Source organism: Plectropomus leopardus, chromosome 6 (genome assembly GCF_008729295.1).
Source record: "Plectropomus leopardus isolate mb chromosome 6, YSFRI_Pleo_2.0, whole genome shotgun sequence".
Taxonomy (NCBI): domain Eukaryota; kingdom Metazoa; phylum Chordata; class Actinopteri; order Perciformes; family Serranidae; genus Plectropomus; species Plectropomus leopardus.
The window spans coordinates 32,148,458-32,165,204 of NC_056468.1; the positions used below are offsets into that span (position 1 = coordinate 32,148,458).

Consider the following 16,747-nt stretch of genomic DNA (forward strand, 5'->3'; position numbering starts at 1 on the left):
CACACACACACGCAAATGTACACACACTATAAAAGGAGTGGAAAAGGGACAGTGAATAATCTGTTTCTGAAGATTTTTGTTCCCATGAGCGTACTGCCGGACTCTCACACATCAGGCATGCAAACACACATGATGCAAAAACATAAAAAATACAAAGACATTTGCTTCATTTGTTCTGCTCCGTTAGTTTGCCCGCTCTGATTTTTAAGTGCCTCAACAAACCTCTTCATTAACAGATTTACCTGAAGTCGTTGTGTTACTTTAACGGTGCCGTCTTAGTGGGAGTGCTCGCTGTTTAGTTTTGCACTATACTCGTGATGTACAGTTTGAAAAAAGCAAAATGATGAAAATCAGTGCTGTAGAAGAAATCAATAATGTAGCCTGCAGGATACATTACCCGCAATGTGACGACGTGAGATGAGGAGCGGACGACAGCTCTGGTCAGCTCGCTTCTTTCTAACCATTTCAACACATTTCTTTTTCGAGCTTAACCGAAATGACCCTGCCTCACGTGACATCACTTGAGTCAACTGATCATTTCAAGCGTCTTCCTCAAACGCAATGAACGGCTTTACGCAAGGCTTTTAGAAAAAAAATGCAGTCAAGAAAGAAAGGAAGACTGATATTTTTAACATCAAAATTCCTAACTATTCTGGAAAGAAAGGGTTAATAACGTGCAAAATGCAATTAAAAAAACATCAAAATAGAGCTTGTTTATCCAAACAATTACAAGTGTGATGATCCCCCCTCCGACCTCCCTACAGAGGTCACACCAAGCCCCGAATGTCCTCAAATCCTAGAAACGCCCCTGCCTAAGGCCCCAACGTGAGGGGAGCGGAGGGGTACTCCAAAAACAATGAAAAGTCAGTAAAAGAAAGAAAGAAAGAGAGAAAGAAAAAGTATTTTCAGGCACTCTACTGTACAAAATAATAGAAATCCCACATAAGGAACCTGCTTGTAATATTTTTTAGGAAATGCAAACACGAGCGTCCTTAATTTCTTCCCTCAGATTAGAATATGTTAAAAAATTTACAATGAAGTTGAAATTCAGTTCCTACGAGAGGTTATTTTCCTCTGAGCAAGTCTTTCTTTTTAGTTCTCAACATGCAAAACGTTGCGAGTGCTCCCTCGACACCAACACCAACACTTCACTTTAGGTAGATTTTTTTAAACCAATAAGGTAATGTCAAAACATCAAATTAAAATAATCTCTCTCCCTCTTCACTACCTCTTCTCTGTCTGTTTCTCCACTTCTGTTTCCAAATAAGCTCTCCAGGAATGCGAGAGTATAATTTTGTTTACAGGACAAATACGAGCAGCTCACAAACTCCCGATTCTCTGCAACACACCGGCGAGTCCGAGTCTCTTCAGAGAAACTGGAAATGAATAATTCATTGAGTGGTCTGCAGTGTATCTGTAATTACCGAAATAAAATATTCATCAGCGCAGGATCTACTGAAAATAATCTGTGTCTATTAAAAGTGAGTGTTTATATAGAGACCCAGAATAGAAAGTGTTTATACCTGCAACCAATCTCATGCCATTAATTTGTTGACTTTAAATTTAACATTGTTTTACGCGATTTAAACATAATCTGGGAATTTTAACAGAAAGCAAAACTTTCAGAGTAAAGACGGGAGATCAGTCCATCTACTGTTTTTAAAATTCATCTAAAATCCAGAGGATTTTCTGCAGAATCCAGAAGTATTCACTGGTTTTGATGGCATCTCTCTCTCTCCGGTGGAAAATTCCCTCCCTGGCAAACTGACACTTAATGCCACTGCAACTCCAAAAAGGTCTCAGCGGATTACTCCACATGTGGGGTCTCTCCACAACATCCTCGACAATATCCGGCCTCCCACGGTGAAAATCTCACCGAGAACGAGCGGCGGGAGAAAGTTGAAATGATCCACAGATTACTGAACTAACCAGCTAATGACTGTTTGAGGACAACGACGTAACCGACGCGTGGGAAGTAAAAGTGTGTGAAAGAGTGAGATTAAGACAATGAGGTGTAATTTCCCACCCTGTGGGATTTGAACGCACGTGTACATGTACACAGCGTGGACACAGGAGACGTGCTTTGTGAGTTTTGTGTGTTTTCACAGTGTGTAAGCATGCAGAGGGGAGGTGCAGGAGTGTATTGACAGCTGACAGACAGCAGGAGAGTAAAGTGTCCTCCCTCCACTTACAGCTTATATAATGGGGATCAATTAACGAAGAGCATGTCCTTTAGGACATTAAAGGACATAGGACCTTTAGGATCTGTCTGTGTGTCCAAGGTCACAGATTTCTGAAACTTCTTTTGTCCTTTCTCCCCTTTTCAACTCCTCCAAACATTTATTAATATAAAAAACTGGTTTACCTGTCCATACCATAGTGGGTTGTATATGAAATTATGGAAGTTGTTTATATAGAATGTAAATATATATATGTGTGTGTGTGTGTGTGTGTGTGTGTGTAGGATTAAATAAGTGTGTATTCTTCCGACTTTATAAACATAAGATATTTAAGTTTAAGAGGCTTGAGTGTTTGTTTATTGAGATTGATGTTTAGGTTTTGTCTGGGCCTTCTTTTTTTATCTTTTTGTTTTTGTTCATTGCACTTTGCTGTAAGGCTCGTTTGATTTATTTGTGAATTTTCTTGTTGTTTTTTTTTTATTATATGTTCGAAAAAAAGGACCACAAAGTATTGTGGCGTGCATTTACATGGACATGATTAACCTGTTTACGATCAGGCTCGTGCAGTATCCTGTTTATATATTTGATTATGTAAACACCATATTCTGTTCATGAGAAACCCAAATATTCTGGCTGGAGTACTCTGACAGGAACCAGGATGTATACAGTGAATATGAATCAACCAATTTCTCTGTGCTCATGTAAACACCATATCCCGAATATGATCATACCCACTATAAGCCTTGTGAACGTAAAAATCTGTAATGGAAACCCGCCTACTGACATTTGCTCCTTTATGTTTATTTTCCCCCAAAATTAGAACTATTATTGAAATATAATGAAATGTACAAAAAAATCCTCAGCATAACCTTTGAATTTTTTGTACATTTACCAGATATTTTGACTCTTTGCCACTCTACTAATGCTTCTCACAGTGAATCCACTATTCATTTTCTCATGTGTGTCAACATTTAACGCTACTAGAGGGCCAATTCTGCAGCTCGGCTTATTTTATCCAACAGGACGTTAAACTGGGACTTCCTATTTACTCACATCCTGTATGTAAAATGTTTCTGGTTATTCATTTATGCAGCCACACAGCCGCATGAATGAACACTGGAAAAATACAAAGAGAGCACTGGTCAGATTATTACTATGGTTTAGTGTAGCTTTTATAGACTCCTTTACGGTGTTTTTATGATTCAATTAACTGATTTTTTTCCTCTTCCCCACTTCCCATTTTTTTTATTTTATTAAATAGCACCAATAAAAATAACAGCAGCAGTTTGGGCTTTCTTAGAGGTTAAGTATAAATTCTACAAACTGATTTGCTCTTTAAGTTTTCCCATGTTGTGAGAATTAATGGTGATTCAAATAAACAATAAACACCAAACTAATGTGGACTTCTTTTTGTGTGCTTTTCTGAATGCACTTATCTGCGCCTTCGCTGTTAATCACTCACTTAATTGCTTGTAAATATTTAATAGACGTTAAGGTCAAATAAAGGTAAAGTTAATATTTGATGAAACAGATACCAAGCAAGATTGCTGTACAAAGAATTTATGGGCAAAAGCAAACTCAAATTTTGCCCAAACTGTTTTTTTTGGCATGCTACATAAAGGACAGAAAAACATTTGCAGCAGGAGTCTGGAGTCGATGATTTTTTGAAAAGGTTTTTAGTGAAATGTGACTTTAAGCTCCTCCAGTTTGGCTCTCCACCAAACGTGCCTCTTAAAACCCTTAAAGCAGCCGACTAATCTCCTTCTAGAGTTGATCGACTTTGGATCAGTTGTGACTTTCAAACTGTTGTTGTTATAACTACACATACAAACACAGCATAATACAGTTCATACCGCTTTAGGCAATAAACATTTAAGGCTTTTTGAGACTTTTTAATGCCACTTGGAATTAAATTTAAGACCAATTTTACAACAACCAAGATTGACATCAAGCGACAATTTAGCCCAAATTTTTTATTGTCACATTGAACTTTTTTTTCGGTGACATGACTACCAAAATCTAATCAGCTCATCCCTGAGTCTACCTGAACATTTGTGCCAAATTTGAAAAAATTCCCTTAATATTTTCTCGAGATATTTTATTGTGTTCACATGAATGAGACAAACAAGGTCATAGAGACTTTGACATTTGACCACCAACATTTAATTAGCTAATTTTTGAGTCCAAGTAAACGTTGGTGTCAAATTTGAAGAAATCCCCTTGAGGCATTCTTCATATATCGCAGTCACAATAATGTGCCGGACGTACAGACAGACAGACAATCCAAAGACATAATGCCTCCGGCCTTGGCCATTGGCATAAGGCATAAGAAATTAAAAGGGATTTTTAATTTATTTCAAAAATGCCAGAGCACAACTTCCCTTGGAAGATTTCCACAAGTTTCCTGGAAATTTCCAGATCATTTGCAGCCATTAGTTTACTTTTTGCCCAAACATCATGTGAGTCAGCGACTTTTACACTGCCATTTAGGGCCCTGAGGGAATATTAACCCTTTAATAATAATTTAAGGGTTTAATTTTTTTAATAATTCAAATTTTTTCAAATTTTAATGATACCATAACTGATTCCATTTAGGAACTTTTTACTGGCAGTAAACAGCACTCTTGGAAGATTTTGTTTTGTTCATTGACTTAATTTTGAATGTTTCAAACACACAAACACAAAGTCAAGGCGAACACCAACACACTTTGCTGTATCAACACTTTCGAGACCCCTGTTGGGTCAGCGCTGCGTGCGACGCCTACCGCCATCTGTCACAAACCGCAGCTCAAAGCCGCGTTTAACTACAAGGCACGCCGATCAATGCCGCTAAGCTCCAGATGCACTGTGTGAGGGGATGAGTTGACAGGTGGAGAGAAGAAGAGGGGGAGGAGGTGGAGATAAGGGTCAAGGAAAGAAAGAAGAAGAGTCAGGCTGTGCAGCTTTTATCCAGGCTGAGACAATGAAAATATGACATTCAGAGAGCGGGATGTGTTCATCACGGTGAGTCAGACGTCTGTTATACGTCTGTAACTGGTCTTTCAAAACTATTTGGACATCAGGAAAGGAAGACCACGTTAGTTGGTTATAATTCAGACTTGACTGTCGAGATCAAATTTTACAAGATTACACCATCTACACTGGCCCCTGACGAACTGTCGGTGGGATTATTTTGTAACCGTATGTGGGAAATCATGTGAAAGCCATTAATCCTTCCTCTTGTTTTACAACTTTTCACTGACCTTTTCTCCCTTTTTGTGCAACAGCTTGCTACAAAACTATGTCAAGTTCGAATCATAACAAAAACTCAACTGCTAAACCAACATGGGCAAGAAGTCAAAAAAGCAATCAGTAACATTAGATGTTTAAAAATGTGCTGTTGTTTTTTTGTTTTTTTTTTAAATCTCTTCATGGTGGGGGCATATACTGTGTTGAAATTACATAGTGGCGGCACGGCTGACTGTACGCACCAAAACCACTTGGTTAGTTTTAGGAGAAGATTGTGTTTTTGGTTAAAATAACTATGATTATTTCGTACAGGATGTAACTACCTCGTAAAGTGATGTAAAAATGTCATGTAATATGATGTCACTAGGTAAAGGACATATGTAAGGTAAGTCGAAATAAATCAACATTTTCATTAAGTTTCACACTGCACACAAACAGCTGTGTCCAGGGTGAAAGTTCTGTGTTTGTTGGACCAGGGTTCCCCACACAGATTTTGTATGTATACCGTATTGAACCGTGTATACCATATTGCAGCACAGTCTCGGGGTGCAGAGCGGACTCTGGGCAGCGACGGAGCAGCAGAATGCCAGGCGCAGTTAAAATAAAAAATATACACTAACAGAGCGTCCCAGGGATGACGTTTTTCAGTAGGTCAAGCTAACGTCCCCCTGCTTCCCTTTCCAAAAACCAATGGGATTTTTCCATTGGGTTTAGGATCACTGCAGATAATAACCATATAAAAAGTTTATGATACTTCCGCGTTTTGTTCACAAATGAACACCACTTTCAGGATTTTGAAGTCTAAATGTAATCATCGGAAGTAAAAAGCTAATGTTGGACTAAAACGAACTACACTATTGTCCCGTCGCCACCACTACGAGCCTGTAAAGCCGTGTTTGGTGTGGTTCGTCATGATAACATTCTGTAGTCTCATTTAGCCACAAATTAACAACCAGCTTTTTAAAGACACGTAAAAGCTTCATAGTTCACACAGGATATTTACTAACATATTTTATGAAATAGAACAAAATGTTACTTCAAGCATCCAACCAAAAACACATTGAAAAAATCTCATTGACTTTGAGACGAGGGAACCAATGCCAATGTGCTTCAATGCCAACAGATGTCAGGGTTTTTGGACTCGTTTCCGGGGTTCTCTATTGCAGTGGTTCTAAAAGAATTGACTTTCACTTAGGTCTATAGCAGCTGCTCCTCTCGTCCATTAATCTGAATTAATCAAATCAAAGGATCAATTATCATCCCCACTAATCAAATTCCACAAAGTGCTGCTGAGGGAAAAAAAAACTAATGATGAGCTCCGCCCATACTGCGTTCACAGACCAGAAAAAAACTCAAAATTTAGAGAGGACACACACACACACACACACACACACACACACACACACACACACACGCATACACACAAAAGGAAAATTTGTTGCCCGTCTGGTGTCAGCTTCAACCACAGATTTTAATTCTGTGGGAAGAACTGCTCAAGACATCACGTGTCAACATCATGTAATACAGTGTTAAGAAGTCGTGGTCATTTCATGTATTTCTGTGTGACCACTTTGATATTTGAATATCTCATTTTCAGGACAACAGGGCAAAATGAAAATCATGTGATGATCAACATCTCCAAAAAGGCACTAAATGTTCAGATTGCTGAACAGATTGCTGACAGCTGTTATTTCCCAAGGTCAAGTATAAACTATGAAACTCAAACGAGGTACATTTAGCATCCAAGAAAGTTGCTATTTGCACACTGAAGACAAAACAAAGACGCAACATAATTACTGCAATTGAATCTGACGGTAAACAAAGAGGCTAAGCAATGTGACAGCTGGAAGAAAACTAGATATTTTCCTATTTTGCACGTGTTGGCGTGTTCATGCATGTGTGGGAGGGGCTGTTTTAAATCGGTCTGCTCTAGAAGATCGCACTGCTTTTGCATTCAGATCTGCTATTTCACCCACACCGAAGCAACAAGCACTCACAGACAGAAGACATGCAACCATCTTTCACAAAATCTTTGTGTACCTGCAGGATGAGAACGAAGTAGTCGACGGGCTTGCCCCTTTGGTAGACGTAGTGATGGGGCGAGCGCTTGTCACTGTCGTTGAACTTGATCTCCTGGATCACGTCGGGGTGGCGAAGGATTCGCAGCAGCACCTTGTCTGAGATCTGAGACGGGCTGAACAGGCTCACCTCTGCAGGAAGACGAAAGTTTTACTTTTAGGTAAAAATGGCACAAATTAAGATTTTTTTCTCTTTTTTTTACTACACCATAACACATTTCTTGTTGCTGATATAGCTCAGTACATATTTTTAAAAAAATCAAAATTCTAGATATGCAACAATATAATTGTTTCATATCACACGTGAGTACCACGTGCTTTCTGACTGTAAACAAATCGGCTGGCGTCACTCATCCAGGCGCCTTTAGATGAGTCATTCATACCTGTTTCTGTTGTGCAACAAAACAAACAGTTACATAAACTGGTGTGCCAACTACATCACTTTTACAACAGGTGATCCTACACTTAACAAAGGAGCCTAATATTAGCTGCCTTAAACTTTTCTTTGACAAACAAATTATTACAAGGATCAAGTAATCAAGGTAAATAGAGCATTAAGCTTGTCATGATTTAAGTGACATAAATGGACAAAACATAAATTAATATAAAAATTTAGAGCTTCCACATGCAATCAGTCTTTGTTGGGTTTTTTTATTTGTATTTTCTAACATTTTGAGACAAATCTGCAGATTAATCAGTATTGAAAATAATCATTAGCAGCCTCTCTGTCAATCAGTCTACAGAAATTGTTCCAAAGTTTCCAGTATACACGTGTGCAGGTGAAGATCGGCGTGTCGACAGGTATCAGACACTTAAATTTAACCACCTTTTTCTTATTCAAGCATTGAACTGAAGTATAAAGGTAAGTAGGATGTATGTGGTCTGTGCAAGGTTTTATTAAGTATTAGGCTCATAAGACATAAAGATAGACATAAAATTAAATTATTTTTGTAGCAATTAATACTTCACAAAATAAAATTTAAGACTACTTAATCACTTTTATGACCCAATATGTATAAGATTGGACATTTCAAGTCTTTTTAAGGACCTGCAGACACCCTGGAAGACACTGATGCTACAGCCTCTGTTGATAAACCTCGACTAATTTGCTAATTTTCTCATCTTTAACTGACTAAATGGTTAGTATTTAATTTGTGGACAATTTCGGGCAATTGTTAGTTCAAGGAGAGGCCAAATATCTTTCAAAAAAAGGGCGGAAAAGGAACTAAAAGTAACCTCACCATAGACACATAAACTCCCACAAAGGGAGGATTTGTCATCCTCCTGAAATAACTCCTGACAGGTTTGGAAACGTAACACTGAATCTGCATTTGTCTCATGATGTCAAAACTCTAGATGCTTATCAATGCTTGGATTGATAGATTTCCTTATACCTGTTTTTTTTATTTCTGTGCATCTTTTGTATTTGATGTATCTTGTCTCTTATTGTGTCTTTAGCTGCAACCAGCGACTCTACAGCTGTCTGTCCACAAACATTTCCCCATACTTTGTCAGCCAGAGTTTTAACCTACGAGGCTTAAATCTGGCATGAAGGTTAAGTGCTTTATTGTGAAGGTGTTTGCAAAAGGAGGTGGGGGGAGCAATGGTGATGGTTAATCACAAAAAGGCACATGGATACGCAGGTTTTCCTCAGGATTTTGTGGAAAAATTGAAAAATTGGAAACAAGTCAAAGACAGCTGATTATCTGTTCCTAACAATTAGCAGAAAGGGGCAACAAGCAGATATATGCAGGTACGTGGTGGCAGTTACTGCAGATTTGTGCTTGTTTTTTTGTCAATGTAAATTATGTTTGAATGATGAAATGTAAAGGGGAAACAATTACTGCATTATTTAATTAGCTGATTCATAACTAATAAGCAAAATATATTGATAATTGATCAACTGTCTCAGCCATTTTCCCAACAAAAATTCCCAAATTTCTTTGGAATTTGCACTATTGGTTGCATAAAAACAGCTGGTGAAATTAGCCTACAGGCGGACAGTGACATATCTACAGAGATGCATTTCTCAACTGTCACAGGCCCGACTATTGCAATCAGAGCTCAACCATAAGTGCCTTCGACCCCACCCAAACCGAGAACAAAGAAACGGTCCACCCTGCAAACAAAACCTGATGCAAAGCACAGTGAGAGGTGAGGCATATATGACCAATGTCGGCATTCATCGACTGAAAAGGCAGACAAACTGCTTTCATTCTGGTTTACATATTAAGTCGTCAAGTTCACTCACAAAAAAAAAAACAAGAAGAAAGACTGTGAGTGTTTTGCTGCGACTAAGATTAAATGTTGCAGGACTTTTTACACTCTGTATGTTTTTTGCCTTTCTGGTTTGTTTCCTGTTTTTTTTAAAGCTCCCAAAAAAGTATAAAGACTGACAAAACAAAACACATAAGCTGTTAAAAATCCTCTGACTTTCCTGTTTGGAAAATATCTCTCAGCGATCAAAGACACTACAAATATTTCAGTTTCAGATATCAATGACATCAGAGACCTGACCCAATCTAAAAAGAGCCGAGTGTAATGATCACTGATGTGTACAAGAACAAAAAATAAAAAAAGAAACTGTGACTTCCTGAAAACTGAGAAATTAAAAAAATCTCATCCTTGTGCACTGAACCAGGAAAGAAAATTGAAACCTTTATCCTGAGAAAGAAAACAGAAACACAGTCAGCAGACACTGACGTTTCGCCTGCAGTGCTGTTAGACTCTGGCGAGCTCCTCCACCACAGTGTCTGTAAGATGAGGAAGTGCTACGTCATGCTAGCCACAGCTCCTGCTAACTGCTCCTGGCAGAGCATTTCCACTAACGCTTGCTAACAGACATATTGCGACACGTTCTCAAGTGATTTGTAGCGGCGGTGAGGCATCACATCCAGCTGGCAAAGGTCCAGAGTCCTCAGGCAGGCATACTGCTCAGATCCCAAATAGACCCTCCGAGTAAATAAACACATTTAAACGTCCTCTCTGCATGTCTGGACCTGCTCTGCTTGTCAGACGGACAGAAGACAGAATCCATCACGTCCTGACATCCTGAGGATATTCATGTAGTGGCTACATATCGAACACAAGTGCGAATGCACACTCAGTTCACAAGTTATAAATAATCTTCTAGCTGTAATATTGCGGTCAGCGGCTGCTCGTCTGTGTGTGCACGCACGCTTGTTTCAGTGCATTTCCCACCTGTAGCCAGGAAGCGATGAGCAGCCAGCAGCAGCTGAGGGGAGATCTTTACTTTTGATTCACTCTCGTGTTTGAAGGCCGAGAAGTCTCTCTTGTTCTTGTTGGGCGCCACCTTTTTCCTGGTGCGGTTATCAACTGAGAAGAGACACACACACAAGTTTTTTTTATTAAAAACATAAATAGTTAAAAGATCAAAAGGTTTATTTAATCAGCAGATTAAGATTTTGCTGTTCAGGATTCATAGCAGCTAAACCCTTAACTTGTGCTGCATTCACAAGCCTTTTACAATCATTTTAACCTCTAAAACCTGATTTAATTGTTTTCTAAGACATTGGAAAAACATAACGAGCAACTTGGTTAAAATTGACAAGGAATTAACCTGAAGATTAGCTGAAAAATGTCAAGAAAAACATCCGGAAAACTATATTTAGAATTCTTATGATCATTCATTTAAAATTATGTCACAGAAAAAAAGAATAATTTAGCACTTTCTTAAGACAATTTTCTTGGGTTTTTTTTTTTGTTTTTATGCTACTTTTTTACTTTTCTGCATATTTTCCAGTAATTTTTCATGTAACTTTTGACCTATTTTTTGTTCATTCTTGTGCCATTTCTTGTTAAGTTGCTGGTCACCACCCATGTTTTTGAAAGAAACCGAGTCAAAATGGCTAAATCTAAAAAAAAGTCAGAAAATAAAAAGTTATTTTTAATTAAAAAATTAATTTAAAAAAACATTTAAAAGAAAATGACATCAATAAAGTGGCAAAAAAAAACTTTTTTCTCTTTTTTTCTGTGACATAGTTATAAATATCTACTGAAGACTACTATGGTCTTCTGGACATTTTTTAATTATTTTGATTTTATCTAATAATCCCCCCAGCTAATATTGTGATCATCTCCTTGTCACCTTTCAATTATTTTTTGTAGTTTTCAGGACATTTCTTGCCAAGTTGCTCATTACTTTTCTTGTGTTTTTTAAAAAAAATAAAAACCAATTTTCCCCGGTATCAGAGGTTTAAATGCTGGTGAAAAGCATCTGAAGGCAGCAAGAAAACTGATATCGATCCAGGTGTTAAAAGTATGGTAAAGAAATTTAAAAATCTTAGCTGTTTTTTTAAGTAATTCTTAAACTTGTAAACGCATGCTTAAGTCCACATACCTTAAAATAGTCTGTTTACAATAAAAAACTAAAGTTATAGAAATTGTAAGAAGTAAATACATGTCGCAAAATAGCCTCGTCTGCTTTGAGAGTGAGGACAAGCTCAGCGATAAGACTCACTGTAAAGGTCCGATTCATCCAGAATCTCTGATTTAATTATCTCCTCGATGACGTCTTCGAGGGTGACCAACCCCAACACCTCGTAGAACGGATCTCCCTCGCCCTCGTTGTTGACCTTCTGGACGATGGCCAGGTGGGATTTTCCTAAAGTGGAACAAAGACAATCATTAGTGGGATTGATGCGATGTGCATTTTTGCAGCTGATGTACGACGCCTACAATTTTTTGGACTATAAAACTTCACCCAAATTTCCACCTCCATGAGGCTGAGTAGATAAAGACTGAATGTTAATTTTGGAGGTGAGCTATCCCTTTGAGCTCTTAGTTCAGTGAAAGAGAGAAACCTGAGTTTAGAGGGTTAACAGTTGCATTTCTCTGTTAAACAAGAAAAACAGCTGTGAGGATATTTTTTGTTTATTTATTAGACTACAAAAGCTTGAGCTAAAGCATATGTTGGTATGTACAGTAAATGCTGTTTGGTTTTTTTTTTTTTCCCCTAAAACTACTCGAACATTAAACAGATTCAGACACTTTGTTTGAGTTTTAATCGACATCATGCTCAAAGCATCATTGATTAATATCTCTATGCTAACTATTAACGGTTGATTGTGGCGAACTTGTTCAGCCCCTCAGTCGCAGTCACATGTTTCAGGACTCATAAAGCTGACGTGACTGAGGCCACTCTCCGACATACACCCCTGGCGAGCCCTTCAATCATGACAAACAATCCCGTCATGATGAATTCCTTGCTGATAGCAGCTCTGCTCTAACATTAACCCATCTGCACACTCCCTCTGCTTGCACCACAAATAGCCTGTTAATGTGTTACAGTTGGGGTTTGGTCTGGACTTTGGCCGTGACCGTTACTGTACAATAAAAAAACACACACATATGTACACTGGGACACACACCCTGCTCAACTCCTCACATGACAAACTGTTCAAAGTGCAGATGGACGCTGGCCGGCTGCAGACTCGCGTCCAAACAAGAGCAGAGCTGGCCTGAATTATTAATGATGGTGCCAGAGCGGAGCACTCAGAGGATATCTGGGGGTTTGATCCCCCCAGTGGATAATTTCCTCCCCTCCACCCAAACAAACATATGGAAATACACACGCAGGCAACTGGTTTAATCTACACACTCATTCATGCACACACACACACACCATTAAGAGATTGGATTCAAACCACAGGACGCTTTGATTTCTAAATATAGAAGGAGCTGTCTTCACTGTCGCACTTTTTATTCTCATTCTCACCTAAAAATCCCACAAGCTTTCAAGCTGTGATAAAGCGTAAAACAAGAGAGAAAAAAGAGGCACGGGGAGCGAGAAATCATACAAAGGTCCATCGACTGCCTTTGTTTCCAAAAAGAGAGCAGCAGATCAATGGGATTTACAAAGAGCTCATATGACCGGCAATTAAAGCTAGACCAAAGGCTATAAGTGTTTTGTCTTTGTTGTGTGTGTGTGTGTGTGTGTCCTTCATGTCTGCCTGCATGTCCTAGCGTAATGGGCGCTGCTGGCACGATGACACAAACACACTCCACACATTCTCAGCTTTGACCTTGCTTGGTTTTACCACATGAATAGCGCAGAGGGACTTTGAGGAATACGTTTCCCACAAGAGCCGGTTTTACTGTGGGAGCCTGTGATGTCACCACATGAGATGTCTCGGTGGGCGGATGATGTCCTGCTTATTTAGTCTGGACGCTCGAGTCTCGAGAGGAAGCAGCGAAGCTGGACATTCATTGTTGGCTAAGTTACAAAAACCCCAAACAGTACTCATGACAGCTTGAGGGCTGTTTCATTTTAAATTCAGGATCTTTTTTAGAAGACGGAGAGAATTATTTAAATTTTGCAGGATTTACTGGGTATGTCACAAAAAATACATTATATTAATGTTAAGCTAAATCAGTTTTTATGCGTTACATTAATGTACACTGGGCTGAATTTCTGTACACTGCACACTTTAACTATTTAAACTTAAGATATTTGCATTGCAACTCTACTTCTGAAAAACTGTACAGTCCCTCCATTCCACCTTTTGTACGTACATTTTGTATCTTTTATATTCTATTTTGTCATTTTCTATATTTAAATTGCTTCTATATTTTTTATCTTATGTTCTATTCTATTTAAATTTACTGTTTTATTCTGTCATTTATATTAATTGTTTTGCACCAAAACACAAGGTCACATTCCTTGTTTATGTAAATGTACTCGGCAATAAAACCACATTCTGATTCTGAAATTCCATTAAGTACCAGATCAGATTTTGTTATTACTCAAAAAAAAAAAGTACATTGCAGGGCATCCACTAGCTCAGTTGGTAGAGCGGGCGCCCCATGTACAGAGGCTAAGTCCTTGCTGCAGCAGCCGCAGGTTCGATTCCAGTCTAGGCCCTTTGCTGCATGCCGTCCCCTTTCTTTCTCCACCTTTCATACTAACTGAATAAAGGTAAAAGCCAAAAAAATTTTTTTTAAAAAAAGGACATTGCATTTGGGACAAAAAAACTGATGTAGACATCCCTAAATGTGACATAATTCTGCAAGACTGCATGAAACAGGTACTTGAACTTCCAGGAAAACTGCATTTTTAGTGATAATGACCTTAAGTGTAAGAGATGTGCAACACAACATTTGACAACTGACGCCTGCAGCACACACCAAGATTGTGGGGTTGTCATCTCCACCCTGCAATCTCGTTTTAATCATGACGTGAACCACATAAAGGAGGAGTGATATCATTTCATGGGACATTTAAGGTGTGATTTTGCCGTGATGGGGAACATTAGTCAACAGTGTCCTGCAGTAAGAAAGCCTCTGAGTGCGTTCATTAGCTGCTCGCTGTTCATTCCACACGAGATCACTGTAGCAACAAAAATAGAGACATCATGTAATGGAAAAGGCACTCTGTGTGGGTGCGAGACCTCTCCCTGTGGTGCTGAGTCAATATTTCAGAGGAAGTAGGACCCCGGGGGACATACTTACCCCCAGTTACTGGAGAGTCACTTGAGAGTCTATTGACTCCTCCAGAGCACACACACACAAACACACAAACACACACAGACAGTGTACAAGGAAGTTCAGCCAAGTACAGGCTGCTTCATGCATCCAGTGTCTGACCTGTGTCAGCTGAGTCCACAATTTAAAAAAACCCACAAAGTCACCCAGCTCCTGTGTGTCTGCAGCTGCTGAGATGTTTCACGCTCACCTCGGGCTCACACAGAAATACGAACAGCTGTCACTTATCCGACCGAGAATCCGACAAGACGGAGGAGTGAGGCTTTTAAAAAAAATAAAATCCACCCCTCCGTCACTCATGCTCTCTACAGACTGTGAGCTGAGGTGACAGTGATGGCCGTCAGTGCTCCTTGACTTTGTCAGATGTTTAGATTGGTCACCTCTGATGTCATTCATTCACTTTTTCATATAAACATGCTTTAGTTCACCCAACCCTTTATTAACTGCCCTCAAGATGTGTGCCATAGCAGATCACTCACAATAATTTTTAATGTGATAAAAAAAATTCATTTTCTGATAAGTGATGCGCGATAATGATTATTTCAACCGATACCGATAAACTGATCATTTCCAGCGTCTTGTGGCCGATAAGATACCGATTTTTGTTTTTTGTTTGTTTTTTGTTACCTGAGGGTATGAAAGGCTGAGATGTGGTGAGTACAGATGAATTTTATTCGTGCATTTTCATCAAAAACACAAAAATGAGAGCGGAGCAGACACCGGTGAAGACATCGGCAGAGAATGTGAGTGGAGCAGATATTCGGAGACATCGGCGGAGACACCGGAGGAGACACCGCCGGAGAATAAGAGCAGAGCGGACACTCGGAAATCAAAATCAAAGTTTTGTGTTGGAAATGTGTTTGTGATATTTAGAATTGTAAATACTGACAGAAAGATTTTAATTTTTAATGTAAATGCATATTGATTCCAAATATCAGTTGTCCATCTCATTAAGTACTAATTATTGGTATTTGCCCTGAAAAAACATCAGTCAACCCCTAAATGCTACAATGTGAATGTTTTATGAACAGCTTCACAGTTTTTAGAGTTCCTATTCGGCATCTTGAACCGGTTGAACTCTGCGATCTATCCATGGCTGCACGTGAGGATTATTTTGATTATTAGTGAATTATTTGGTCGATAAAATATGAAGTGTGTGTCCATTAAATTTCCCAAAGCAAAAGGTAAAATCCTGAAACTGCCATTTTTCTCTCTGACCAAAAGTCCGAAATTCAAAGATATTCAGTTCACCATCATATAAGACAAATATGTGCCACAAATCATCACTATTAAGTGGAACTAGAAAATGTTTGCTATTTCTACTGTAAACAATCATCTATGTGTGCACGTTGTACTGTGTATAGATTTATTATTGATTGAATATGTTTGTCTGATCATGTGATGCATCCTGTGCTTTAAAAGAAAAAAGCACTGCAGATTTTCTCCAAAACGAGGACACAGTGATCTATGTGAGAGCAGAGAGAAACACTTTGCCGAAACAGGAACCGAGAAACACGATGACCTTTGTCACAAACACTGAACTCTGCTGAGCTTCAAGGCTAAAGCTTCTCGTTCTTTGACATTAATGAACAACACCTCTCCATACATAACCACTAAGCAGTTTATGGCTCCGTTCTCTGGGTGATGTTTTACTTTCACACAATCTTGTTGAGTCTGTTCCGCTCCTCCATAACCTGCTCGCAGCTTTTAATATGTGAAGATTTGTTTGCTTTTGTCTGTTTCATTTCATCATTAATT

The 16,747-nt window shown here is 38.8% G+C and overlaps 1 protein-coding gene across 1 annotated transcript in view; it reads right to left on the bottom strand.

Annotated features, from left to right (window-relative positions):
• The window catches only part of LOC121944090 (metal transporter CNNM4), a 56,309-nt gene that overhangs the window by 25,394 nt on the left and 14,168 nt on the right, over positions 1–16,747 (bottom strand). The window contains 3 exon segments of the mRNA XM_042487763.1: positions 7,449–7,618; positions 10,688–10,822; positions 11,967–12,110. Of these exon segments, the coding sequence (XP_042343697.1) occupies positions 7,449–7,618; positions 10,688–10,822; positions 11,967–12,110 (449 nt within the window).